The sequence below is a fragment of the Thunnus maccoyii genome, chromosome 6 (assembly GCF_910596095.1).
Source record: "Thunnus maccoyii chromosome 6, fThuMac1.1, whole genome shotgun sequence".
Lineage (NCBI taxonomy): Eukaryota > Metazoa > Chordata > Actinopteri > Scombriformes > Scombridae > Thunnus > Thunnus maccoyii.
In genome coordinates, this window is record NC_056538.1 from 5,562,152 (window position 1) to 5,589,439 (window position 27,288).

The 27,288-nt window shown below is 38.9% G+C and overlaps 3 protein-coding genes across 3 annotated transcripts in view; 1 reads left to right on the plus strand and 2 right to left on the minus strand.

Annotated features, from left to right (window-relative positions):
* Positions 1-474: 474 nt before the first annotated feature.
* On the minus strand, positions 475-6,158 carry xaf1 (XIAP associated factor 1). Its single transcript, XM_042413493.1, has 7 exons — positions 6,018-6,158; positions 3,887-4,022; positions 3,697-3,753; positions 2,738-2,963; positions 2,584-2,651; positions 755-1,000; positions 475-662 (listed from the first exon to the last, which is right to left on the minus strand). The coding sequence occupies exons 1-7, from the start codon at positions 6,053-6,055 to the stop codon at positions 630-632; spliced, it is 804 nt and encodes a 267-aa protein (XP_042269427.1). The 5' UTR covers positions 6,056-6,158; the 3' UTR covers positions 475-629.
* Positions 6,159-7,165: 1,007 nt separating this feature from the next.
* ccdc150 (coiled-coil domain containing 150) lies at positions 7,166-20,441 on the plus strand. Its single transcript, XM_042413488.1, has 21 exons — positions 7,166-7,255; positions 7,920-8,390; positions 8,676-8,854; positions 10,559-10,627; positions 10,825-10,941; positions 11,021-11,129; positions 11,601-11,644; positions 11,749-11,820; positions 12,155-12,262; positions 12,349-12,473; positions 13,817-13,994; positions 14,110-14,178; positions 14,285-14,377; positions 16,113-16,196; positions 17,083-17,252; positions 17,424-17,517; positions 19,071-19,219; positions 19,302-19,428; positions 19,884-20,075; positions 20,162-20,197; positions 20,378-20,441. The coding sequence occupies exons 2-20, from the start codon at positions 8,036-8,038 to the stop codon at positions 20,192-20,194; spliced, it is 2,367 nt and encodes a 788-aa protein (XP_042269422.1). The 5' UTR covers positions 7,166-7,255; positions 7,920-8,035; the 3' UTR covers positions 20,195-20,197; positions 20,378-20,441.
* A 3,022-nt stretch (positions 20,442-23,463) lies between these two features.
* The window catches only part of LOC121898431 (endothelin-converting enzyme-like 1), a 46,336-nt gene continuing 42,511 nt past the window's right edge, over positions 23,464-27,288 (minus strand). The window contains exons 14-17 of the mRNA XM_042413486.1: positions 26,935-27,083; positions 26,345-26,410; positions 25,724-25,819; positions 23,464-24,681 (exon numbers count right to left, since the gene is read on the minus strand). Of these exons, the coding sequence (XP_042269420.1) occupies positions 24,469-24,681; positions 25,724-25,819; positions 26,345-26,410; positions 26,935-27,083 (524 nt within the window). The 3' untranslated portion in view covers positions 23,464-24,468. The remainder of the gene's footprint in view (positions 24,682-25,723; positions 25,820-26,344; positions 26,411-26,934; positions 27,084-27,288) is intronic.

Sequence of the window (27,288 nt, forward strand, 5' to 3'; positions counted from 1 at the left end):
CTGCACCAGCTGTTTGTAAATCCACTTCCAAAGTTCTTAGTAACTACTAGCTAGTTAAGTAATGTGTAAATTGGTTGCTAGGACACATCTGTAGCCCTGCCCAATAAGAAGCAACCAACTGTGTAAAAAGGAAGTCACTACAGCATCTGTGTTCAATAGTATGTCAGTATATATTTAAGACTGCTCAGACTTTGACATGCAAACCTTTTAAGTTTTAATAGTTGTAGATTTTAGCAATGCCCCATTGATTTGATTTTAAAAAACTACTGTGAAAATGACTCAATATGATGTTTCTAACTCAAAGCATTCTCATCTCAGAAGCAGGAAGAATTACATTTTAGTGACAAGAGTAACATAGTATAACCTACAAGCTTATTTGAGTGTAAAGTGTACTGAAATAATGTGTATTACATTTGGAACCACCTTCTCTTAATGTAAACACAAAGTCTAACAGAACTTATTAATACTAACAAATGTACGTAAACCTTTATTTACACATCAAATTAAATTTCTAATGTTGGCCAATAAAATTACATTTCAACATCCCAAATACTTGTCTTCCATCCCATGTTCATGACACATTGATCAAAGACCTGTGAAGCAGTTTATCCATTCTGAAGAGCTCTTTGTCATTTCAAGTGAATGTAGATTTGGCACTTCGCCTGAAAGCACACAGAGGGAAAAACAAAAAGCTCTTACTGCAGGAACTTTACAATAATGTGCATACAAATCTTGTACAATGCAGGAATGTTACCTTATGCCAACGTAGTGTAATGAGGGGCAGGGCCAGATGACAGTGGGGGCAAGTGGAGATCTGGTGTGGGTCACTTCCATCATGCATGGGCCCATTGCTGGGTCTGAATGACAGAGAGGTTGCCTTATATGTGCTGCTTAGCTGAGAAGCGGCCCCTTGCCTGGAGAAATCATCCTCATCCTCTGTCTCTTCCTCCTTTGGCTCAGCCTCTTCATAATCCCACCTGGATGATGTAAAACACTCCAGCTGGTTTGGGGCATAAAGAGAAAGGTATTACTTTGATGTATGCATTTTGAAAAATGCTGTACGTGGATTTGGGCTAAAGAAATAGCCACTTAAGCAATTGCCAGATAGTGACATTCAAGAGGAAAACTACTTGACAGACAGCCTGAACGAGCAGGAACCTTCCACGTCATGGCACTATAAAAATTCATAAAATAACAAAATTGTTGATGTTGAGATTTTGAGGTTTGAAGTTTTCACATACTAGGTAGCAAAACTGACAATACTGTCAAGTTTTTCTCTTAATTATCAATATAGAAGGCATCTTAAAGTTACTTAAAGTTAAGTTAAATATTAAATATCAAATATCTTTCACATTTTAAAATGGGGATTTCTAGATCAAGTGGATTGCAGATAGAACCTTCTATTAATAAGAACACATTTTTTGCTCGGCTATAAAGATCTGTTAAAAAATAAAAAGCAAAAACTTTCTTAAAAAGGTAAGCTTTTTACACGTAGTTTGTTTTAATACACAAAATTGATGTAATAATTACTGATTGTAATTATGACAAGATTTTGAGCTGAATTCATAAAGTTTTACTGCAACTTAAACAATGCATTGTTTTTAAGTTTCTCCTTCAATTTCTGCTGATGCTTTCTCTCCATGTTCTACATTTTCGGTGGTCTTCTTTTCAGTAATGCAGTCATGTCATACTTGTCTGTCTGCTGAACAACACCAATTTCAAGCTAAACAGACACAACCCTAGTTAGGAGCATGGTAGAGTTACCATGTTCAGCAACTAGTTAGCTAGCTAGAAACCTGAATTTATCGCAGATTCTTACATATAATTATGGTTATTGCTGTTATGACTGAAGTAGTGACAGTTAACTTTGAGTTACTCATAAAAACATGAATTCATGCTAACAAACATTAGCATTGGTTGTGTGTTTTCAAGCTAACTGTCTAGTAGATAGTTGTCTGTCTAATAGATAAAAAAATATTCTCAACTTAGTAACAGTGACATTCACAAAGTATTTGATTAAATCACTAACTGTGAGGTTTCAAAACTTAAAGTCCCCCTCCACTTTTCCACCAAAAAATGATTTTCTTCTTGTTCCTCAGTTGAATGTTTGAGCTTCAGTGTGCAGAATGATGTATGTGCAGAGTTTGACACTAGAAGACACTAGAAGGTGGGATGTTTCTCTGTGATCACCCTAAATCTGAGTTTAATGAGCGTGATTTGTGACATCACAACTAATGTGCAAGCCAATCATGGCCAAGTATGCAACTTAGAAAAGATGTAGAAACTTGAAGCCTCCAGTGCACATACTTCATACAATGAAGGAGAAGGAATAGATGTCATTTTAAGGATTTTAACAAGATACTTTTTGTGGAAAACCCATATTGAACACAAGTTATTATTCATGGCTGAGTATTTTTAATATTTTTTAAAACATGTCTGGAAGGGAACTTTAAGATTTTGATGCACTGATTTTCACAGCAGTTGAATCCTTATAGAACCAAGTTAGAAAATGATGAAAATGTCAGATGTTATAATTCTACAGTCACAATGTTACATAAAAGAAATACTTGGAATATCATATACCTCATGTTCCTCTATGTCTTCAGCTGGGAATGAGGCCATACAACTGCTACAATTCACTGTTATTTTCGCTGGGTGAAAAAGAAGGAGTAAGAATTAATATTAGTATTCTGGAGGTTTATTGGGGTTTATTGTGCCAAAGACCACATCCCCTTACTCTTGTCTGGTGAACTGCTGGCAGTTTGAGGAGGACCTGAGCCACTGTCAGCGTCTGAGCAGGTTAATCTGTGCTCAGCCTGGTCCTTCAGGGTGACGTAGCGGTTGCAGTCCCTGCACAGCTCAGTGCGACTCCCACAGACCACGCTGTGGCCAGCCAGCTCCTTCCATGGCAGCTCCAGCTCGCAGTACTGACAACTCTGCAGACGCTCCACACACTCATCAGACTGGGAGACAGAGCAGAACAGGGTCACACTGATCAACAGGTGTCATAGGGCACATTGCCACATGCCTGGAAACTGCTATTTTTTTTACAAAGTTTGTGTCAACTGTTTGTAACGCAAGCTTTCCATATAAAGTTGGTAGTCAATCCCAACTCTGAGATAACCCTGATGAACATTTTCAAAGGCTGAGTAGTACTAACTGTGACACGTAAACTCATCTTGTGTAAAATTGGTGGAGTGCCCTTTTAAATGAAATAAATCTTTTGATTTATTCCATAGAGTTTATGATATTTTTATGAAAATGTAAATCTTTATCAAAACATTTGCTGGCATATATAATAAGAAATAGATCAAATTTTTGTGAAAAATGTATTTGTATTTGTAAATGTATTTCAAACATGAATCAAGACTGTTCTGAAAACATCTGCATTCAAAAATGAGAAAGTTTAACTGACTTCACTTCTTAGTTGACAGTAGATTATCTGTTTATTCCAAATGATACACATAATATGTTGATCTTTTTTTGTTACTACTGACACTGGCGAGAGGAGGATGGAAGGTAAAAAAAAGGTGAAAAGAGATTAAAAAAAGTTAAGCGGATTACATACTATACTATACTTTACTATACTATACTATACTATACTATACTATACTATACTATACTATACTATACTATACTATACTATACTATACCTTATGTCCAGGCAAAAGGCAGCAACAGTACCACTAAACTTACCTCATGATCCATTAGGTGACAACGTTCCATCTTCTGGTTGCACTTGGAGCATTTTACCTGCATATAAACAGTTGTAAATCTACAGAAAATGAACCATCAAGTGACTGTGTGTGAGTGTGTGTGTGTGTGTGTGTGTGTGTGTGTGTGTGTGTGTGTGTGTGTGTGTGTGTGTGTGTGTGTGTGTGTGTACCTGGGTGTGCTGCTCCTCTCTGTGTTGGTCAAGTTGATCTCTGGGAACTGCTTCATCACAGTCAGGACAGATGCATAAGAAGCGGCTGCAGTGCGTTTCATGCAAAGCGAAGTTGGCCTCTGCTACCTCCTTGTGGCTTAGAGACAGAGGGAGATGGTTATCCTTTCTCTTTGCTTTTTTGGGTAAAGTTAACATAAAGTTAACTTAAAGTGTTGAAAGACATATACCTCAGTGTTAGGGATACACAGGCCAGCAGTGTATATCATCATACTGAATGGTGTATATACAGTACCAGTCAAAAGTTCAGACACACATGGGAAGGTGTGTCCAGACTTTTTACAGGTACTGTATGTTATGGTTACTGGCTGATATGAGTTTGCTTTAGCAGTATTCAATATCTTCAATTGTTTTTATAAGTTCTTCAGATTTTTACCCAAATTTTATTGAAATTGGAAAGTGGCAATTTCAAGGAATTACTGTGATTAACAGTAAACCACCATACCATGCTTAAACTCCAGATATAAAGGTCCATTAAGTACTACATGACCTTTACGTAAGCAGCTGGACTTTATTGCAGCAAGAGTTGATCTGCTCAGGGGGGCCTTCATGCAACCACTTTAAAGATTTTTCACATTTCTAACGAGAGCTGCAACAATTAGTCGATTAATTGATTCATTGAGCGACAGAAAATTAATTGCCAACTATTTTGATAATCGATTAATCGTTTTGAGTCATTTTTTAAAAGAAAAATGCTAAACTTCTCTGGTTCCAGCTTCTTAAAAGTGAATATTTTCTGAATTAGTCCTGATTGTAAACTGAATATGTTCTGGTTGTGGACTGTTGGTTGGGACATTTGAGGGTGCATCTTGGGCTTTGGGAAACAGTGATCAGCATTTTTCACTATTTTCTGACATTTTTTAGACCAAACACCTTATCAATTAATTGGAAATATAATTAACAGATTAATCGATAATGAAAATAATCATTAGTTTTAGCCCTATATAGTTGTAGGCTATCAATACTGTATCTAGAGCGTTATTGATACAACATGCATTATTGGGCAAATGCAATATTGACTACCACTGATAATGATAACTGTCTAGTATTAGTGCTAGTTGTTCATACATTTAGTAATCATGACCACAGCACAGAGTGTAGTTCTGTATCTTTTTTATTATAACTAAAGCTGCAATGATTAATTGATTAGTTGATCAACAGAAGATTAATCGCCAACTATTCTGAAAATCGATTATTAATCGTTTTGAGTCATTTTTTTAGTCTTCTATGACAGTACACTGAATATCTTTGGATTGTGGACTGTTGGTCGGGACAACACAAGACATTTGGGAAACAGTGATGATATCTTTCACCATTTTCTGACATTTTATAGACCAATCAACTAATTGATTAATCGAGAATATAATCAACAGATTAATCGATACTGAAAACAATCGTTAGTTGCAGCCCTAATTATTTAAAAATGAGTCAATAGCTAAAGAGTAACTTGATACAACATGCATCTTTAGGCGAAAGCACTATTAACTCAGGCTGATGATAACTGGCTGGTGTTATTGACTGGAGGTGCTGCTTGTCTCTTTAAGTATGACACATGAAAATGTATCAACGGCATATGTCCCACTGATAAATGTAAAGAAAACCTTCTTCTTTCACATATTGGAAAAGTATTCATCATAACGAAAATGAAAGCGCACTGTTTGTTTTGTTCTCATTGTCCACTGACCCATAGTTAACAAAACATTTCTCTTTTTAATCTAAATGAAAGTGAAAGGCCTGTCCTAGTTAATGAGCCCTGACCTGTAACCTGCTTATGCCAACACCCATAAAATCTCCATTAAAACACTTGACAATTTCACGTTGCTTTGCATCAGATATGCATTAGTAAAATATATGTTAGGATTCCAGTTTCTCACAAATTGCTGAGGTGTTAAATATCATTCAGTTTACAGCTAAATTATGCCGAACTGTGACTGCAGCCAATCTGTAGACAGCGTGTATTGGTTCACGTCTTACGGACAGAGTGTCCACTTGGCATTGATCAAAAGACCATTAAACAACCAGACTTTTGAAAGTAAGTTGTTGCGCAAGAAAGCCTGACAAAGTCCTTTCTCACCACTGGCCGCAGGTACGCGTTGCTTCCTTATTATCCATCGACAGAAATCCTTGAAAAATGACAGCGGAGGATGATTCTGGAGTTTCTGATCTGACACTTTCTGTCAGTTCACCAAAACAGAAACTGAAAATATCTGTTCCACCACGTTATTTGGAGAATCTGACACAGGGTGGCGCAAAAGATCGCTCGATATGATTTTTATGGCTCCAATAAAGTGATAAGAGGATTGTTTTTATATAACCACTGATAGACATGATGGGTGAAAGGTGGAGTTAGCACTCAGTTAATTAATTAGCAAATGTGAACAGTTAAAAGATAATGAAGAGGCAATGTCTTTCTGTTTACAGTCATCATGCTAGATATAATTATCTATACTGCACACAGTGAGCTGAAGAAAACACATCCAGGTATGAATAATAATAAATGGCATTTCAAATGATCTTACATTTATATCAGAAAGTTATTAAACTACATTTACCGTCAGTGTGAATACAGTACTTAGACATGCATGCAAGAAGTGTTTACATAAGTTATGGGGTGAAACATTATGATGTTGGAGATGAAAGACATTAAGCAACACGATCAAGAGGTGAAATGCACTGAAGATGTGATTGCTGTTGATTAATACATACATTAACCAACTCATATAGATTTGTACTCAATCAAATCTTAATCTATACGCCCCCTTATTTGTTTTCTTATCTCTAGACTCCATACTGCATGAAAAGGTCGGAAGGTCATCATCACTGACATTTACCATGATGCCAATGATGAGCTCATAAAATATGATGCATTGAATAGGTTATGTTACCCAACAGTAAAAGTAGCTGCACTGTAAATGCAGTAGGAATAATGGTCCAGTAATATGACACTTAAAGAGATATTTTTTCTGCATAATGCAAATCATCCGTTTGGATGTTTGGTGTTTGACGTTTTCGTGACTTTTGATACTTTAAGTATATTTTGCTGATAATAAACTTTTAGTAAAGTAAAATTTTGAATGCACGACTTTAACTTGAGTATGACGGTGTTGTAGTACGTAAGTAAAGGATCTCAATACTTGTTTCACCACTGCAGCCTTTGCAGTATTTGCCATTTCACAGTAAATGTACAATGCGCTCAAGTGATCATTCTGTTGTTTCCGATAGTTGTTGAATGCAGCACAAAAACATTTGGAAGGAAGGAAGCGCTTCATTGTGTCGCTATGGAGACAGATGCCGGAAGTAAAGACTGTCATGGTGAGAACAGCTGAATCTTTATCCGCTACGTTGTTTAGGCTACTGTAAAACATAATAAATTAACATTAAATTAACATTTCCGGTAGCGTTAACGCTGTATTGAAGTTTTGTTTTGCTCGTGTCGTGTCGCTTTACTCTCGTGCACAAACTGCTGCTGTGATTTGGTCGCGCCTTTATTTTCATAGTAAAATATCACAAAAATAACGACTAATCGACTGTATTTAAAATGTAAGACGTTTGTTTTATTCTCAAGTGTTCATAAGTTGTTCCGGCTAACATATGATACAAAACAGTGCTTAACTTCTACGATAAAATGCTCTTTCAACCTGTGTAACTTAAAAGTTTGTGTGAAGCGCGTGTGCAAGTATCGGGTAACTCAAACCATTTCAGTATTTTAATGAACGCTTATATTGTATTGTCTGTATATCAATTACAATTTATACGGTCTTAAAAGACAATGGGCGACTTTGCCATGAGTGAGGCCACAATAAAATAACGTTTGACAGGCTTTTGGGTTGATATCGTGTCATGTAGGGAACTCATGTAGTGGGATTTTGCTCTGCTAGCGTTACAAGTACACTATTATTATGACTATGTAGCCTGTGTACTATATTGCTGTGAAATAACAAATTATAGTTTGTCATTTATCTCTCTGAACTTCTAGAAGTAATAATACTAGTGGGCACAAGTGCACCTACAAGGGCTGTCTGTCCTCACCCACCTGCAGCCCTCCTTTAACTCCAGCCCACCCCCACCTCCAGCCAGTCTCCCTGCCCAGCAATGTCCCGCTCAGCCATGCCGTCCCTCAGTGTTGAGGCCACAGCCCCAGAGGCTCTGTCCCTTCTGGACCAGCGCTTGTTGTTGGCGGAGGAGCAGACTGAAGCTCTTATTCAAGACATGGGCTCACTGGGAGTTTCAAGGGACCAAATCTTAGGATCTGCAGAGAGAATGGATGCCACTCAACGGCCTGTGAGTCCCCTGAAGATACGTCATGTCCTGGGGGATGTAGGCATGCTGTGGCAACAATGCGACTCTCTAGTGAGCCGAGTGTGTCGCATGGAAAGCCTGCTACAGACTCTGAAACTCACAGTCTTTCGTCTTGAGATTGAGAGAGAGCTGGATCCTTCTCACACAGGTAATGGCTGATGTGTAATCCTATTAACTAACATAGAGAAGATAAGAAAAACATTAGTTATCCTATTTATACTGGTATGTTACAGCAGCAACTCATATCAGGATACAGCTATGCAGTAGAGTAATCCCATTAATAAATACAACATGATAATTGTTGATATTATGTGAACATATTAATAAAAAATTATGTGTAAATATGAGATTAGTGGGGCAGAAATTAAGTGGGCAGAACTGGAAGTGCTTGTTACATTACCTTGTTACCCATTTTCTATTTTTGTTGGTGCAGCTCGTCTGAAGCAGCAGCTGGCAGCACTGCAGCAGGAGAGTGAAGAGGAGCAGCAGGCCTCCAGGAGAGAGGTGATGAAGCTCAGGGACCAACTTCACCAGGCTTACCAGGAGAGAGATGAAGCCCGCACAGAGGTGCAGCAGATGGGGATGACACTGGGGGCAGCTACCGCTGCCAAGGTAATAATATAAAGAAAATAAAATACTTTTGGCTATGATTTTTATTAGTTATGGTGATATTTTACTCACCATCTTCATTGTAGACAGAACTTAAGGATGATGGTTACAGTATGCAGCGTTGACTTTATTCCATATCTGAAATTCTGGCAAAAGAGTGTCAACTTCAGAGCTTTGAGGAAAAATCATTACATCATATTTATAGCTTCCAGTGCAACCGGATGTAAAATGAATAGACCATTGAATTCATACAATAATTAGAAGGCATCATTTTTAAATCATTCAATTTTAGAAACAATAAACAGACAAAATGTAAAAAAAAAAGGCAAACTCCCCCATTAAAAATTGGACATGCAAAAAAGGCCACACAATAATAGAAAAGAAGAAAAAATATAGCTTACTGTAGGATAAATATTGTTAATGAAAGTAATCATTCTTAAATCCTGCTAATGAAGCTGTTTTGTCAATGGATATTTAAAATGTAACTGTGGACTTCTCTGGGGTTCAAAAGTCGTTTTCTGCCTTCACTGGGGGCAGCTACCGCTGCCAAGGTAATAATATAAAGAAAATAAAATACTTTTGGCTATGATTTTTATTAGTTATGGTGATATTTTACTCACCATCTTCATTGTAGACAGAACTTAAGGATGATGGTTACAGTATGCAGCGTTGACTTTATTCCATATCTGAAATTCTGGCAAAAGAGTGTCAACTTCAGAGCTTTGAGGAAAAATCATTACATCATATTTATAGCTTCCAGTGCAACCGGATGTAAAATGAATAGACCATTGAATTCATACAATAATTAGAAGGCATCATTTTTAAATCATTCAATTTTAGAAACAATAAACAGACAAAATGTAAAAAAAAAAGGCAAACTCCCCCATTAAAAATTGGACATGCAAAAAAGGCCACACAATAATAGAAAAGAAGAAAAAATATAGCTTACTGTAGGATAAATATTGTTAATGAAAGTAATCATTCTTAAATCCTGCTAATGAAGCTGTTTTGTCAATGGATATTTAAAATGTAACTGTGGACTTCTCTGGGGTTCAAAAGTCGTTTTCTGCCTTCAACCCACTGTCTTTCACATTAAGCTGTGATGGATAACATTTAATTCTCAATTCACAAAAAAGCAAACAAACCCAAGTTTGCTTAATCTCATACACCCATTAGAAATATCTGTGTATATGTATGCATATATATATACATATATGTATCAGCATTATGTATCATTTCTTGATAATGTGTTTTCTGAAGCAGGAAAGCTCAGAATGAACATAACACACATAGCACATTCTCAATAATCAATTAATTGGCTTTCTTGGCTCTGCTTTCACTTTTAAGAAAGTGTCTAGCCGTATGAGAGTGCACATATTCATTTTCGGTGGTTAATTTTCAAAAAGTTTTAGCGATTGTTGAAAAATGGTTGAAAATCTGATCAAAATGCACAAAAATCAGTGTGAAAATCTGATTTAAAAAATACAGTGTGCAAAATGAATACTCTGTTGTTTCACTAGTTCTTGTTTATCTGCTTTTGTTGAGGGATTTATATTTTTTTCTTTTTAGTCTCTGTGACAGATTTTCTGAGGTTGTTGCAAGTAGACCTGTAAACTACAGAGATCAGCATCTTCTCACCAGGCAACACAAGTTGTGTAAGGGTGCATGGTAACATAAAATCAGTGGTGGTCATGTCTTTCCCTACAGATGGATGTGGCTCTGGCTGCCGAGGAGCTGAAGATTGTCAAATCAGAGATGAGTCAGAAACTGATGGAGGTGAGAGGCTCATTTCTTTGGCAGCCGGAACACAAGATGTCACTGTATGGAAATGCACTGGAGGCATTTTAACACACTTCACAATAAAATTCATTGATCCTTTATTTAGCCCTTTTATACCCCACTGTCAAACAATTATTTTATAAGCACTAACCAACTGAAAACGAACCATAGTAACAAACCTTTCCACTGGCCAGATGAAAGAGCAGATGAGGCAGGAGTCCACCTGTTCCCATGAAGCCATGAAATCTCACAGTGAGCTTCTCCAGCGGGTTAAGGAGATGGAGAGAGTGGTGGAGATGGAGAGGAGACAGGTACATCCTTAAGAAAGCTCACTGAGTGATGAACACGTGTAAACAGCAGCTGACATGCTGTTTGCTTCCGGCCCCGCAGGCTTTGCTGCTGCAGTCAGATTGCCAGGCGCTGCATGTGGAGGTCCAGACCAGCCGGCAGCGACTTGAGGAAGAAAAAGACAGAAGCAGACAGCTCAAAGAACAGACAGGTTAGGATATCAAAGGATGCAAAAGCAGTCTGCTGTGGCTGTGCATCCATCGCTGAACGCTGCTGTAAGGCTTTTGAGGGGAAAAAAGTAGATGTAGATAATACAAATTTTTGTATATTTCACTAGCTGCCAGACAAGTGTTGAACTGATTTAGTATTTGTCCGGTCTGGTTGTATTGTCTGGTCCTCTAACATGAGCCTGATAGTTTTCTAGGCTCTACTTGCTGTGAAGGCAAGAGTTTCATTTAAAAATGCACCCTATCAACCTGAATCACAAAGTGGGCTATAGCAACTAATGATTGTTTTCATTATGGATTTGTTTGGCATTTTTGCTTAATAAATGACTTAAACAATCGATTATCAAAATGATTTATTGGCCATGTTGGGGCAGCAGAAACAAGCTGTAAACTCAACTCTAACTCATTAATATTTCTCAGATGTTAAACTACATTTTTCCATTTACTTTTTACAGAAATTAAAGACTCCCTTGTGTTTGAGTTAAAAACTGAACTGAAAGTAAGTCAAGAGAGTGCAATTCATTCAGTTCTCACCAGTAAAATCTATAATGCATGTGATTGTGCTGTATTTCTGTTGCTGAATATTGTATGTGTTTGTTTCAGAGGCAGCAGAGAGAAAACAGTAAACTACTGAAAGAGGGCAGAGAGCTGAGAGCTGCTGCAGAGAGAGTCCAGGTCAGGAGCCTTACAGTCTTTCCTCACCCAGGTTTCTTGTTTCATCAGTTCTTGAAGCCATGCGACTGTTTTAGACTGTTGGGTTCTTGCATGTTTCACCACAGTTATGGGAAACTCGGAAAAGTCAAAATGTGAAGCAACAATGTGTTTTCCAAGCTTGGAAATACGACAGAACAGTTTAAAATATATTTATTACTACAAGCCAACACTTTTCTTTCCAGCTTTTAGTGCAATTTCGGCATTGTCAGTTATCAAGTGTAATCCAACAGCGATATATTCTACTGATGTCAAATTTTCTGCACACCTGTATATATATTCATACTTTTATAAACAGACCCTGAACACGCAGCTGCAAAGTCAGTGCTCACAGCTCAGTTCTGCCCTGCGTTCACTCACGGTGAAGAAAACACAGCAACAGTCTGAACATCAGGCCAACTTAAAGGTATACACACATACTGACAGACAAAGACACATATTCACACATAAACAGGCACAGCACGGCCCTTTGCTTCTCTCTGTGTCTTTCAGGCCGAGAGGAGTCGTACTGTCAAGCAACTGCAAGAGCAAGACCTGCTGCTGGAGGCAGCCAGACACAACATTCAGGCTGAGCTGCAGGTGGTGCTAACAGACAAAGCTAGCCTGCAGATGGAGCTGTGAGTTTGGCTTTTTACACTTTCCACACACTTATCTCACACGTTCAAAAGGCCTTTTTCACAGTGATGTTTTAACTTGTCATAATAGGAAACGGGTGTTCAGTCACAATGTCAAAAAATCACAATGACTGTCTCCAACTGAGAGTTCTGGTTCTGTTTTACACCATGCTAATATTGTAATTATGATTTAGATAGCATGAAAAATTAACAGATGGCATAAAGTATGTAAGTGCTCAAAATATTTAATTTTATTGCATGATTCACATAAGCAAAGTTTTATGTGGCAAAATCTTGACTCCCTTAATCTCTTAGGGAGTCAGGAATGTAAATAATTCCAAACAGTGAAACCTGTATTATTCAGTTTGGCCATTGTCCAAACTGAATAGTAATGAATTCCTTGATGGTGATGATGAAATCCTTCATTTCCTAACATGATTCTTGGCCTCATGACTAAACTAAATACATGAGTAAGACAAATAAAAATTAATTTGACTCTACAAAGACAAAGACTGTGCCAATATTCAGCTCCTCAGCAGCCAAAGACACATCCACATCTGCAGTGAAAAAAAGTCATTTTGAATGCAAGTCCTGTTCACAATTTTTTTTTCTATGTTGTATTTTTTGGGTTGTAGTTAGTGTTCACGAGCATATGTTTCTTTGCATTGTATTACCTTAATAAAATAAATTCCATATGAAAAACGGAAGTATGCACATCTGAAGTTCTTTCCAGGTGCTGGACAAAGGTTGCACACCAACAACAGAGATTAGCAGACATTATTTGATTTTTTAAATACACTCCCAGCCAGACGGAACAGAGGTAAACTGGGTCATGCAGGGGTTATGCATAATAAGCTGTGGTGAGGCACTGCATCTTTTTCTACATCTTCTCTCATATTTTCCAAGTCACTGTCTTATAAGAGATGGGATTTGGTGAGAGAAGAGAAAATATTGACATGTGAGAACAGTAGGGTTAGACAGATATATTGGTTTGCAATATATCAGACTGATATTTTATTAAAAAATAAAGTCACTGCCATCAAGTGTTTCTGAGAAGTTTCTCAGTTGTTGACTCTTCTTTGGTGTCATTATTTAATGAAACCTGTCTCACTGTGCTAGTTATGCAGCCAACTAAAATACTGATAGAGGTCTCGTATTCAGTAGGGAGATTCATTATATGGCGGTCTAAATGCTGCTTTAGAGGCTTTCTTTCTCTGGGAAAACACTAATGCTGATAATATATTGTGAATATTTTACATGAAATGGTCAAATTTAAAAAAACAAAACTGAGAAAAGTAGACAAGTGGATTTTTTGGAGTACTTGAATAAAATCTGTCTCTCTTCAGGGAGAAGCTGAAAGGTGAACATGCCCAGCTCCAGCAGAGCTCCTCGATTGCACAGGAGACAGCGGTCACTCAGAGGGAACTGCTGGAGAGGACCATTGAAAGGCTGCGGGGGGAAGTGTGCACAGCCAAAAAAGAGGAGGACGCAATGAGGAAACACCTGGAAGGTTCCAAAGCTGAGGTACATTCAACAAATGCAACATTACTTTTTGTGTGATGTGAGTACACTGTACCATGTAGAACAATCCCTCTTTTGTGTGTCTCTGCCCCCTCTTAAATCCTTCTGTGGCCACCAGTTATGTCTGATTGTCACTAAGTTGGAGGGTGAGCGGAGCACTCTGGAGACCCAACTGAGTGAGGCCAAGGTAGGATTTTCTTGTACCATGCCACACCATACACCTTACGTATTCATCAGTTGATCACAGTGCTGTCTTTTGTCATGATGGTGACCTGTGAACCTGTAAATGCCAGCTGGAGGTGGGATCCCTGAGCTCAGCTTTACAGAGTCAGCAGGACGAGAACAGGAAGCTCATGGGAAAAGTGACTGCATTAGAGCAGCAACAGGTGAGAGACAGGCCACCATTGTTGTGATCATCACAGTCATTTCAGCTGTCATTGATTATCTCCTAATACATACAGTCAAGAGTTTGGACACACTTTCCCATTCCTTTGAATGAGAAAGTGCGTCCAAACTTTTCACTGGTACTGTACATACTGTACAATACTTTTTTGCCGATATCCGATATGCCGATATTTCCAACTCATTGTGGCCGATTGCTGATGCTGCTACAGATATATGCACATATTTTTTCCAGCTGGCTGAGGAGACTATTATGCATGCAAGCATAGATATACTAAGTATGATCAAGAAAGAAAATATATGAAGGAAGAACTCAGGAAGACTGGAGTTCAGGAGCTCAGCATTAAAACTTTAATGAACATGCTAAGTGGGTGGAGCAGTAGAGTTTTCTTGGAGTTTATTAGACAGACAGGATTAATGTGTAGGATTTAATCTCTGGTCCACACTCCAGAGCAGAGGGTGGCGGTAATGCACCTAATATGCTGGTTGCCAACCGCCGGCATAAACCAAAAAGAAGAAGTTTTTTTTCCCAAACAGAGTGGTACATCCCATGGATGTATAATAAGAGCTGGATAGGGCGCCGCCGCTCAGCCTTACAGCCAATTTTTCCCTGTGGCCACTCGTGGTATTGCAGCGAAAAATCCCCCTGCGGCCCAAAAAGGATTTTCCCCATAGACCACCACTGTAAAACAGATGTCTGTAAAACTGTTGACAGGACACCTCGAACTGCAAACAACGTCAATTATGACTCTTTCTATTATGAACTTTTGATTCACGGAGGTTTTATATTTGTAAAACTTTCCTCAAGCCGAGAAAAGATATTTTAAAATCCGTGACGTCATCACAATGTCTATGTCTAAAGTCTATGGGCCGAGCGGGAGTTCGCGGGCGGGGCCATCGGGGAAACACTACTGCGCGTATTCAGTGGGCCGCACAACGCGGAAGCAAACCCGGAAGCTGGAAACTTCTTTTGGCGTATGCGCCATGGAGGCACAAGAGAAGTTCTCCTTATACATCCATGGTATGCGCCAGGCGAGCAATTCCCAAAGGACTGGATGGGCGCCATTTTTAGTCCGGTATCCAGCTCTTGTAATACATCTTTGGTACATCCTGACAGCCGATGTGTTTCCTATCTGTGTAGCCGAACACAGCAGCTTCTCCGCAGACTGTTTCACGCCGACGTTCCCGGTGCTTCCTCCGCAGGTTCCACTTCACTCAGCTGCCTGTCAGACCTGCTGCCTCTGCCCACTTTAACTTGAATAACAAACCGACAAACTGGAGTTTGGTGCTCTGGTTGGATCCACATGGAGAGCCGGGACTAACCTTAGCTGGGAGGCTAGCGGAGCGTTAGCCGCAGCATGGCCGGAGGGAAGCACAGCCAGCTAGCCTCTGCTAGCCTCCCGGCTGTCCATGTGGATCCAACTGGAGCACCGAGCACCGGTTTGTAATTCAGGTTAAAGTGGGAAGAAGCAGCTGGTCTGACAAGCAGCTTATCGAAGTGGAGCCTGCGGAGGAAGCACCGGGACCGTCGGGGTGACACAGTCAGGCGGCGGAGGGGAAGGCGACATATCGGCCTCTCATAATCGGCAGAATTCGCTGATGCCGATATTTCATTTTAGAGCTTTTATCGGCCGATACCGTGCCGATAATATCGTGCATCCTTAGTACGTACAGTATTTAGGTGTGTATTTTAACACGTGTTTCTGGTGTTGTATCCAGCATGCTTTGCAGCAGGTGGACCAGACACTGAAGTATCGAACTGACAACAAAAACAAGCTGGCCTTTGATGAAGGGAAACTTAAGGTACAACACACACACAAAGTCAGAGATTAATTTTCTTATTTTTGTGAAGGATTAGTACATAAATAAAATGCTTTAATTAGTACTATGAGCCACATTTACTATGTCAACTGTTCAGATCTTTCTTTTGAGGCACTTGGTACTTGTGACACAATATGTAAAAATAGTGGAAACACTTCAATAGTAAGATTGTAAATGTCTGGTTAATCATCTTTGTTACTGTTATTATGCTTTTTCTTTACATCTTTGATAAACAAGGAAATATGAGACTGTGTCAGGAGTAGCACAGACAGGGTGGCACATGTCTCCTTTAAGGACTTCTATTTAAAATGCATTCAAGGTACACTGTGGGTTAGGCATTAACTTTATTACCACAACGTCTCACAGCTCGCTGAACATTCAAGTCTGAGTGTGTCCATATGAGATAATTGACTTAGATTAGAGTTTGATTGATGTGGTTTTTAAAGTTTTTCTGAAGTGCATATACCATAACATTTAGTGCTTATATTTAATAACCTTAATTGTGATAATTTGTATTCATAAAATGTGGTCAAATGCAACAAAGATTCAGAGATTGTTCACCCAAATGTTATTCTTGGCAGAGTTGCTGATTTTTATTAATACATGACAATCAAACAATGAAATGTATATTACTGTCTTAGCAGTTCTTTAAAAGGGATGATGCAATATTATATTACGTTGTAGCTTTTACAGACTTTTGCTGCTGAAAGGCAATGAACCTCGGACAACACTAGCAGGCCTACAGTGTATTTCCTTTCTTACAAATGGCCAAAAACATTAGCGAGACCTTAGTGTATCCGCCTGAACAAGTGCACGCACAAAACCTGTCCTCACAATGAGCAGTAATGACAACTGTCTTGTGCTGTAGATCAGTGAACTGGAGGCCTTGCAGAATTTCTGTGATCCTGCAGGGAAAGTTGTCAGTCAAACCCTGGAAAACATCCTGGCCTCCCATACCAGATTCCAACTCAACAGCCAGACGCAGCAGCAGGAGCTGGGGGGGCGAGAACAAGAGCTGGACACTCTCAAGAAGGACAGGTCAGAGCTGCATTCCTAAATAGTCTAAGTCAATGTAATATCTCGTCTGTAAATGCAGTGTAGGTATGTGTGACTGTGAATATGTAATAATTATGTGTGCATTGATTATGTTAGATAATATTTCATCATGTAGCTGAGTAACTGGCGGTGCTTTGTGTTCCTTTGTGGCAGGCTGCAGGTCCAGAGAGAGATCAGGAAACACCAGACAGAGGTGGAGAAACTCCAGCAACTCCTGACATCTTCTCATTCCAAGAACAACGGAGCTGTAAGAACACACCGGTTCTCCACCACATGCACTCATATTCACATTTTTTATAAATAATGTGAGTTATAAATGTTATTTTAAAACCCTGGAGGAATATTCCTATTACAGCATGAAGCTGATTAGATTTGATGATGATGTTTTTGATATCTGTAGATATCTGTAGAAGTTGCACATATTTTGTCATTCAAGTAATCAAGAAATGACTTATATTCACTGTTTCATCAGAAGTATATACTTGACAGGGTGACTGTAGATTTCTCCTAGGCAGAAATAAACTCCAAAGAATAACTTTTCAGACTGCAAATGAATTGAAAATCGGCAAATGTGAAATGAACTGAAGGAACTCTGGTCAAAATATGAAAAATGAGTGGTATAATCTCACTTGGTCATGTAAAATAAAATTATTTCAGAAAACTAAAAATAAGGGCTGCACCTGGAACATGTTTCTATTATTGTATGTTAACTATAGGCTGTATTTTTAAAAATAAGATGATTAAAAGGTTGCATTCAGCTCATCAGATTAGGGGACATTTTCGTATACAATCTGAGAATTCAGGAATAATCCTCTGACATGACTGAATTTATTTTGAAAGAAAGAGTTATTTGGAGAATTACTTGAAGTAAACTAGTCAGTTGGCTTTACAAATGATCTCACTTCAATCAGCATCTACAAATGCACAGAAGTTCAGTTAACTGTTAGATCCTCGTATGCGTGTTGGAAGATTTCAGTAATTAATGAAGTACCCTAGCCGAGCTGTGACACTGCAGATGAAACACACATATCCCTTCTGCTGATGGCTACACATCATAAACTTTACATTAAACAAACAGTTGTCACATTATTGGTAAGAATCAATCATAGGCCTGTCAAAGTGAAAATGCAAAAACTCAACTGAAAGGTTTGGAGAGGCACCCATAGCATTTGTCGTCACTATCTATGCCAGCAGCAACTGCCATGGGGCCTCAGACCCCCAGGAGACCCAAAAGTTACGCACACAAAACTTATGTACGGTTCAGTTATGCACACACAAGCCCAAGTTCACTGCATGTCATTCACTTTGTTTCAGTTTGAATAATTAGATTGAGAATATGCACCACAGATAAAACATCATCAGCTGAAATGATCAGGGCCTTAAGGCAGGTCCTGCATTATGAGCTTGTGTTGCAGCCTTGTTAAAATCTAGTTTTAATACTTGTATTATTTTATTTACAATGTCCTTACCTGGCTCATATTCCTAAATACATTTTGGATTAATTAAACTGCAATGAATGTGGGGGCATGTATTGCAGCATAGGAGTACTGGTTCTAGTACTGGGCTCTAGGAAACATATAATGAAGTTGCCATACTGTATGTAGTCTGTTGTACTCAAAATCTTATGGGCACTCAAAGTTGACAGGTTACATACAATATGCACAAAGAGGGGAGAAGAAAATGATCAATAAGGGCCCACAGCTTATTGTTGTGCTGAGGCAATCTAGTTATGTACACAAAATGTATGTATAACTAAAACTGTGTATATAATGTGTGTGTGTGTGTGTGTGAATCCTTTAGTTGGAATCCTTGCAGAAGGCCTTGGACACAGCCACAGTGGACAACAAGAGACTGGCCAAGAGTCTGGAGCAGGCTGTGTTGACCAACAGCAGTTTACATAGCAAACTGGAGCAGGCCAGAGACTGGTACCAGGGCACTATCACACTGAGGTACACAGTCAGAAACATACAGTACATACAGCATGTACCGTGTGAATAAGATATCTAATACGGCATGCGGTTATTATTACAGAGATGAAGAGCTACGGGAGGCTCGGTCAAAGATCCATCATTTGTCTGAAGAGCTGGCCACGATAAAGCATCAAACGAGGGAAGACTACAAATCGTCCATGAGGACACTGCAGCGTGAAATCTCAGAGGTACGAAAGAGAAGAACACTTTCCATTCTGTCATATTGATTTTTGACACTGATGTCTCTGCTGGTACATAATATTCCACTCTAAATGATCACATCGATCTCACACTTGTGAGACCTTCATATAGGACTCAAAGTAAAATTTGGAAGTGGCCAAAAACAGTTCTACGCTGCTGAGAGATTTACTGATGTGTAAATATTTATGGATATACATAATCCTTATTGAAAATCTAACTCTGACTGTGCTGTTTTTCCTTTGATGTAGTGTACAAAACAGTAGAGGCTGCCAAGCTTCTCATCTGTCTCTTTGTTTACCGCATCCACACTTTCTCAAAATTAATTAGCTAATATTTAATCAATGTAAAATTCATTTAAAAATTGCTTTGGAGCCTTTGCTCCAGATTTATGCTTTGTGATTTTTTTTTTTTTTTTGAGAATTCTCCTGTGTCCTTTTCACAGCTGAAAATGACAGTTAAGGATTCTGCAAGCGGGTCAGGTGACCTGTCCAAGGCTAATCGGGAACTGCGCCGACGGATGTGCGAGCTAGAGCAGCTGGTGTCCAAACAGAAAGCTTGTATCAAAGAGCAGAGGAGCCAGCTGAGGCAACAGCAGGACAGCGGAAATTTACAGGACAACTCTCAGAAAGTTGAGGTAGAGTTACTTCACCCTGCAGATGTTGATGTGAGACGCAAGTCTGAGAAACGCTGAATGAAAAACACTTCTCGCTTCCTCATCAGCAACTTTTTCCATGGAGTAGCAGCAGTGAATAACAGGTCAGATATGAAGTTGTTGAGTATTGGTACAAAAAATGGCTTTTGGCAGCAATAATTACTAACAATACTATAATATTATTAAATATGTAATATATTGTTAATATTATGTATATTGATAATATTACCGATACTTGTGTTGTCCTTTAAAAAGACTTTCTTTTCTATTAAATCCTCATGCAGAAACAGAGAGAGAAGGTTGGGATAGGGTTTGAGGCTAAGCCAGGACAGGTACATGCAATTCATGATAGAAGAATCTTAAACTTGAGTCAATCTCCAGCCAAAAATCTTGTATCTTTTGGATTAAAAGTGGATGTTTTTTGTCACTGTGAGCCTGTGTGAGCCTTTAACTTGAACTTTTTACTAATATTGTTTATTTTGTGTGTAGAAATGAACCTACGTTTCATCTTTATCTTTTTAAATATTTAAATTCCACAGTGACTTTTCAAGAGTCATTAATGTCTAAAAACACCTCTGGCTAAATGCTTGTCCCTTGTGATGTCTTATTACATCTGCATCTGACTCCAAATGTTTAGATAAGCATAGTCACAATGAATAATATATTGCATTGATTTGTATAAATTGTAAAAATGTGGCTTTTGAGTCACTTTTCATTTCGTTCTCAATTCTCTCGGGCTTACAGACATTTTAAGCCCTTAAACTGAAAAATGTATCGTCAGCAAGAGACAAACAATACTTTTTTGTATTTTCTGAATTTTTTGGTTTTTGCTTGTAGAAAAAGACTAAACCAAGATCAAAAGCATGGTTTATAGAAGATGTGGTACTGTGCCACTGGACACTGACATTAATTGAAATTCTCAGGGTGTTACATCTGTAATGAAGTTGCTTTACTCCAGTAGGTTAAAGAGGTTGGTTACGACCCAGCTCGCTAGGGGAAGGAGAAGCAACATAAAACCAGATGTAACTGGTAAAATAAAGTTTTTTATCTACAAGGAACTTAGATCATTATTAAATACAGAAACACAAGAGAAGGAGTGCAAAGGAAAAAGGGCCTGTGGGTGTTGTTCAAATCAAACCTCACTATCTAATTCTTACTTAACCAAAAACCACAACAAGTCAAACAGCACACCTGCTCCTAGCGTGTCTAACAAAGGAAATGTCTGTGTGTGTTATCAGTAATCACCAAAAAACAATACCTCACCCAGTCCCCACTAGTTTCACAACCAACGGATATCTAACGATCTTAAATAACAACAACAAGAGGCACAGTGATGAACTGTTCACAGAATCCCAGCCTCCCTGACTGACAAGCTGGCCAAGCATTTGTAGATTCAGTCCCCAGTTGCATGTCTGGACTGGGTGCCACTCCAATCAGGAAACCCTAAAAGGCCAATCATGGAAGTGGGAGAAGCATCCAAGCCGTGGGACCACACAGACTACTTGACAGACACAAAAAGAGCAATAAAAAGGGTTATACACATAGGGTAGGGGTCAGCGGCGGGTGTAACAAGGTTTTTAAAACAGAATGACTTCACAGAGCTGTGTGGAGAATGCCTTACTGTTACTGTGCATCCAGACAGACGTTGATTCTTCTAAAATCAAAAGCAACTGAACTGCAGTAATGTAAATGATCAGGGAAATGGACCAGAATACATGTAGGTGACAGTTTACAGGTGTGTTGTTGATGTGATGCTTGTGTGAGGTGAAGTGTCTCTGTGATTATGTAGATTTTTAACCAGCACTTTGGTCCAGATTGAAACTTTTGGATGGATTGTCATGAAATTTTGTGCAGACATTAATGGTCCCCAGAGGATCATTTCTACTGACTTCACTTGACATTTTTATTTTTTAGTGGAATGTCATGACTACTGGATGGATTGCTATGAAATTTGGTAGTTACATTAATTTCCCCCGCAGGATAAATTGTAATAACTTTGGTGATCCCTTAACTTTTCCTATAGTGCCATCATCATGTCAAAATTTCAATTTGTCAAAGACTTCGGACCAAATACCTTCAAAACTAATGATATTCACATCAGCCTCTGCTGTACTTTGTCTTTAGTGCTGATTAAAAAAATAATGATCAAAGATGGTGAATATAGGAAACATTATACCTGCTTCAAATCAGCATGTTGGCACCAACCAATCCCATAATGCAAAGCGTACATCTATAGCATGATATTCTACCTGTTGGGACAGATGAGTCAAAGCAAATACAGCAAATATGGCCCAAGAAAACCCACTCACAGCCACTTTTTGTGCTCAAACTTCATGAGCAGTTGAAGCTGGTTTGCTTATTGAGGTATATTATAAATGAGGTGTTTGATTCTCGCTGGGTTTTGCAGGTTTTAAGCAAACAGGACGCAGAGTTGGAAAGGTGGACGTCTACCATCCAACGCTGGGAGGCCAAGAGAGAGCTGGCTCACGTCGCTGGAGGACCGAGCCTGTGAGGACACAGCTGGTAATACACTGATAATGACCCACACACACCAAAACACACACGGACTTCAGCAACACAGTGACACAGTGATCCTTTGTATTTATTCAAACATTAAACAGCGACCAACAGCGAGGAAGAGATAGCAGCCACATGTGAACTAGCAGCTCAGCTGTAGAGTCAGGTGTGTGTGTGTGTGTGTGTTTGTGTGTGTGTGTGTATGGAGCCTGATGTCCTCCATATATGGCAATTAGAATTTTGTGTTGGTCAGTTTTGACCATGAGGGAAGGAAACATGCACTCTCATCAAAACAAACTGTACAACCAGAACATCTGATATACTTCTCCACTGTACAAAGATTCTCATTTTTGTACCAACATATTTTTTATACAAAAGTATTTTTTTTAATAACACTGTGTACAAATGCATGATTCTCCATTAACCATAGTTGTACTTTATTATGTACAGAGTGTTGGCTTCTGTTATTTGGTGAGTTAACTGTGAATATATGATGTGACCTCGCGCTCTCCCTTCCACTTTGATTCCTGGGTTGTATAAGATCATTCAGAGTTCATCGGGAAACACCTGGACGTGAATAATCCAGTAGCTGAGGTTCTTCCATTTCCAAATAGAAAAGGGCTCAAATACTTGAATCATTTGTTGGCCCTGCCCAGAATTCCAGTTAGGAAAAACAATCTTCTCCTTTTCTGTCCAATGTTTTGATAATTACACCAGCTCATTTGTGTTTTGTACTGTAGTCTGAGGAGTTGAATGTAGATACACAAAGATAGCATCCACCTTTTGGCGCTGCACTTGGCTACAAATCCTGAGTAAATCATCAACCATGAGTCCACCTTCTGTTTTTTTTTTAAAAAAAGTTGACAAGTCTTAAAAACCCTACAAATACTCACAGTCACAAGAGACCAATGCAGGCAAACGATACAACAGTTATGACGGCTGAACAGTGACCATCACTCTCTGCAGCCACAAGAGCGCAGCATTGCGACACAAATCGTACTCCAATACTGAGTTGAAAGAACAGCAACATTTTGGCAGGCACGAGGATGCTACTGATCCCAGTTCATTTTAAATTGGTCCTTGTCCAGTTTACATGGGGGACTGAAATCACTGTTGTTGCCAATCCTTAATCTACATCTTCTAATATTCTGAGATTTTTCTAGCTGATGCTACAAAGAGAAACAATTGAGAAAACATGTTGCTCAATTAAAAACAAAGTAGCTTATGAGACCTACGCATAATGTGTGTGATATATCGGCTAAAATACAAAAATATATGATTTGAAAATAAATTTAAACATAGAAAAATATATATAATCAAATGATATAGTATGTACATGATCAATGGCCATGGGACCTATGCTTTAGGTTGGTCGGACTGAGTTATCAATGGACAATCAATGTATAGACTTCCATAACTTAAAACCTTAAAACTTCCGTCCTTGATCGGGCTGCTTTATGCACTCTGTGTCATCCTGCTCTGATGAACGCGTGATGTAGGACATGTTGTGTCTGTATGTGTGTGTGTGTGTGTGTGTGTGTGTGAGGGGAGGATGAGAGCGGTTCTGAAGGTCATCTGAAGGTCAATAGGCCGGGCAGAGAGGTCACCATACGGAACATTTTTCCACGGGGTTCATTGGTGAACTCTTCGGACAGTGGAAAACACGGGCGAACTCATCAAACTGGGAAACGCTGCCAATGACTCTGCAGGGGGAGGAAATGGAAACATCTCATATTAATGTTGACATCATGAATGTGTATGTGCGCACATTTTGTGCAGTTCAAATGTAGTGTATTTTAACTTATTTCACAGGAAAAAGGGGACATTCCCAACATTACCTGTGCACTCCTAACTGAAGTTAGATGTGTCTTTTTTTTTTGGATATGTTGTAATTGAAGGTTATTCTTAAAATGTAAAAGCAATGCACACAAATGCAACATACTGATGACTTTCTCTGTTTGTGAGTGGTTTTTGTTGGTGTGTGTGTTTTGTACCTGTAATGCTCTGGTGCATGTTTGTCAGTTAGCAGCTGCAAGTAGATGGATTGAGATCTTCTCTTCATACACCAGTTCTGAAAAGACAACATAGAACAATAAAGGGGCACTCCAGCAATTTAATATTGCACTTCCATCCAACTCTATTCCCTCCGGAGTCTGACATATTCTGATTTATAGTTCCTTTAATGAGATGAAGAAGTTGATCCAAAACACTGGTGTCCTACATTTCCCATACTGTAATTTAACAGTATCTTTCATTAGACTAACCCTGCTTGTTAATGTCCTGCATGTTTCTCTTGGCTAGATTTCTGTTGGAAATGTAAAGCCTGAAGCCACATCCAAGGGGACCCTAATGACATCATCAGGGTTATTTTCTCAGACTTTAGGATGCTACTTCCAGAGCCACAGGAGACGCATATACACACATACACATATACATCTGCTTTCAAAGGCTGAGTAGTAATAGTCCTGCTGACAAGTTCACTGATCTTCATGAGTGAAATTGGTGGAATGCCCCTTTAACACAGCAGCAACCCAACTCGACCCAAGACAAAAACAAATCTGTCCAAAGCTGGACATAATTAGCCAAATCTGCACACGCATAACATGTTATAAACTATTTGTTGCTATTTAGATATTTTGGCGAGTTCACCATATTCATTTTATGTGAACAAAAATGTGGTTGAATTGGTTCACAGCTCAAAATTATACATTCCTTTTACTCTGAAATGAATCTATCCACATATATGCAATTTTCATAGCACCTCCTTGGAGTTTTTTTTAATGGTCTAAACACTGCAGATTGCATTAAAAAGTCTTTCTAGATTTTGCCACTGCTACAATGAGCCATGAATTTCAATGATGCTGATGGCTTTAAATGATAGATGTAATAGTTGCAGGGTGGTCTAGTGCTTCGAGACACTGTACTGTCATCAACTCAATGCTTTTTTTTATCCTTCCAATGGTTAATGGATCTATCAGCTAATGTTGGGGTAATATATAACTCCTACCTGCTCTGTATGATCAGTTGCTCTGGCTGAGAGCAGCAGCTAAATGATTTACCATGTAAATGTAATGAAATACCGTAGTGTGGATTCTGTTGAGAGGCTTCGGTACCTGTGCAAAGGCAATGAAGAGCAGCTGTTCATGAGTGTATTTGAGTCCAGGCAGGGGCCTCTCTGGACCATGTTCCCTCACCCACTTCTGATACGCCTAGACAGAGAGACAGAGAGGTGAGTGGTGTTAAAATGACAATTTCCTCTTGGTAGAAATCCCTGAAATGTTACAGTATGTACTCTAACTACCTACCATGAACTATGGAAAATAAGAGAACTGACTGGTTGCATTTTGATATTATGATTATTTAAAATCATTCATTCCCTTTGCATTTGATTCTACACAAAACAATCCTCACTTCAGTGTAGACTACAGACATGCCTAATATGGAATTGAATTATGCAGCACCCCAGATCCTCCTCTGCCCAGATAAAACACATGTACACATTGATACAAGCAGAGGAAGGAAATTCAAGTCAAAATGTTTCTTTTATCTTGATTCTGGGGAATTTCTGCTCTTTACTTTCATGTAAATCAAGCATAGTGATTTATGAGGAATGAGATTAAAGAGGGACAGATTTTAGAGACATAAAGTATAAAGTATAGAACAAATTCTAATATTTAGACATTGAGACGCCACATAGCCGCAGTATTTGAACAATGCTATCTGGTATAACTTACATAGTATGACAGCTTGAGTCCTCCCATGTCTGCTATGTTCTCCCCTAGTGTCAGACGACCATTCACCTAGACACAGAGAAAGGAAACTTGAACTTCTGAAACAGTAACATGTCTTATATATCTCTGTGCATGTCTGTATGCTAAATATGAAGCAACTGTCTACCAGCACCTCTAAATGGCCAACATCATCTAATTTGTTTAATCTGTATAAAAATCAAAATGTAAAATTGACACATTTTTGGTTATTCTTTCTTCACTGCGAGGTTACAAGCAGATACTCCAGACAGAACAGGCTAGCTGTTTCCCCTGCTTCCAGTCTTTATGCTAAGCTAGTCAAAAAGCAGAGGCTAAGATGGCAGCATGGGGCAAGCTCCAAAAACGCTGGACCTACATTTCCCGCAATACAACTTAGTAGTAGTGTCTTTTGTTAGAACCTCCTTGCCAAGTAAATGCCCACATTTTTCAAATCTGATGCCCCAGCTTTCTGTTATAAGTTTGTAATCTTCAAGCAAAAACCAAGATACAGTATGACATCATCATAGTATTATCATCAGGGTGTAAAGATTCATGCAATGAGTGTGCAAACCCACCCTCTGGTTATACACAGTGAAATTATCGTAGAGCTTGACGATACATTCAGCCTTCTTCTGGAACTTTCTGTAGGACTCCTCGGTCCACCACTGTTTGAGGTTGCCATGACGGTCGTACTGGCCCCCTAGGGACATGAACCATTGCATCACTAAGATGAAGGGCAAAAGGGCAGGGGGGCAGTGTTAGCATGAAGACAACACAACCTGCAACTTTCCTTCACAGTCCAAAGAGCTGCCCAGCACGTCACAGAAGTCAAACTGTAAGGGGGCAAAAGTTAACCTTGGCTGATGTATCCGCTATATGAACTGCCTCTCAGCCAACTAAATGTAGTTAACTGTCTGTCAAAGAAGCTG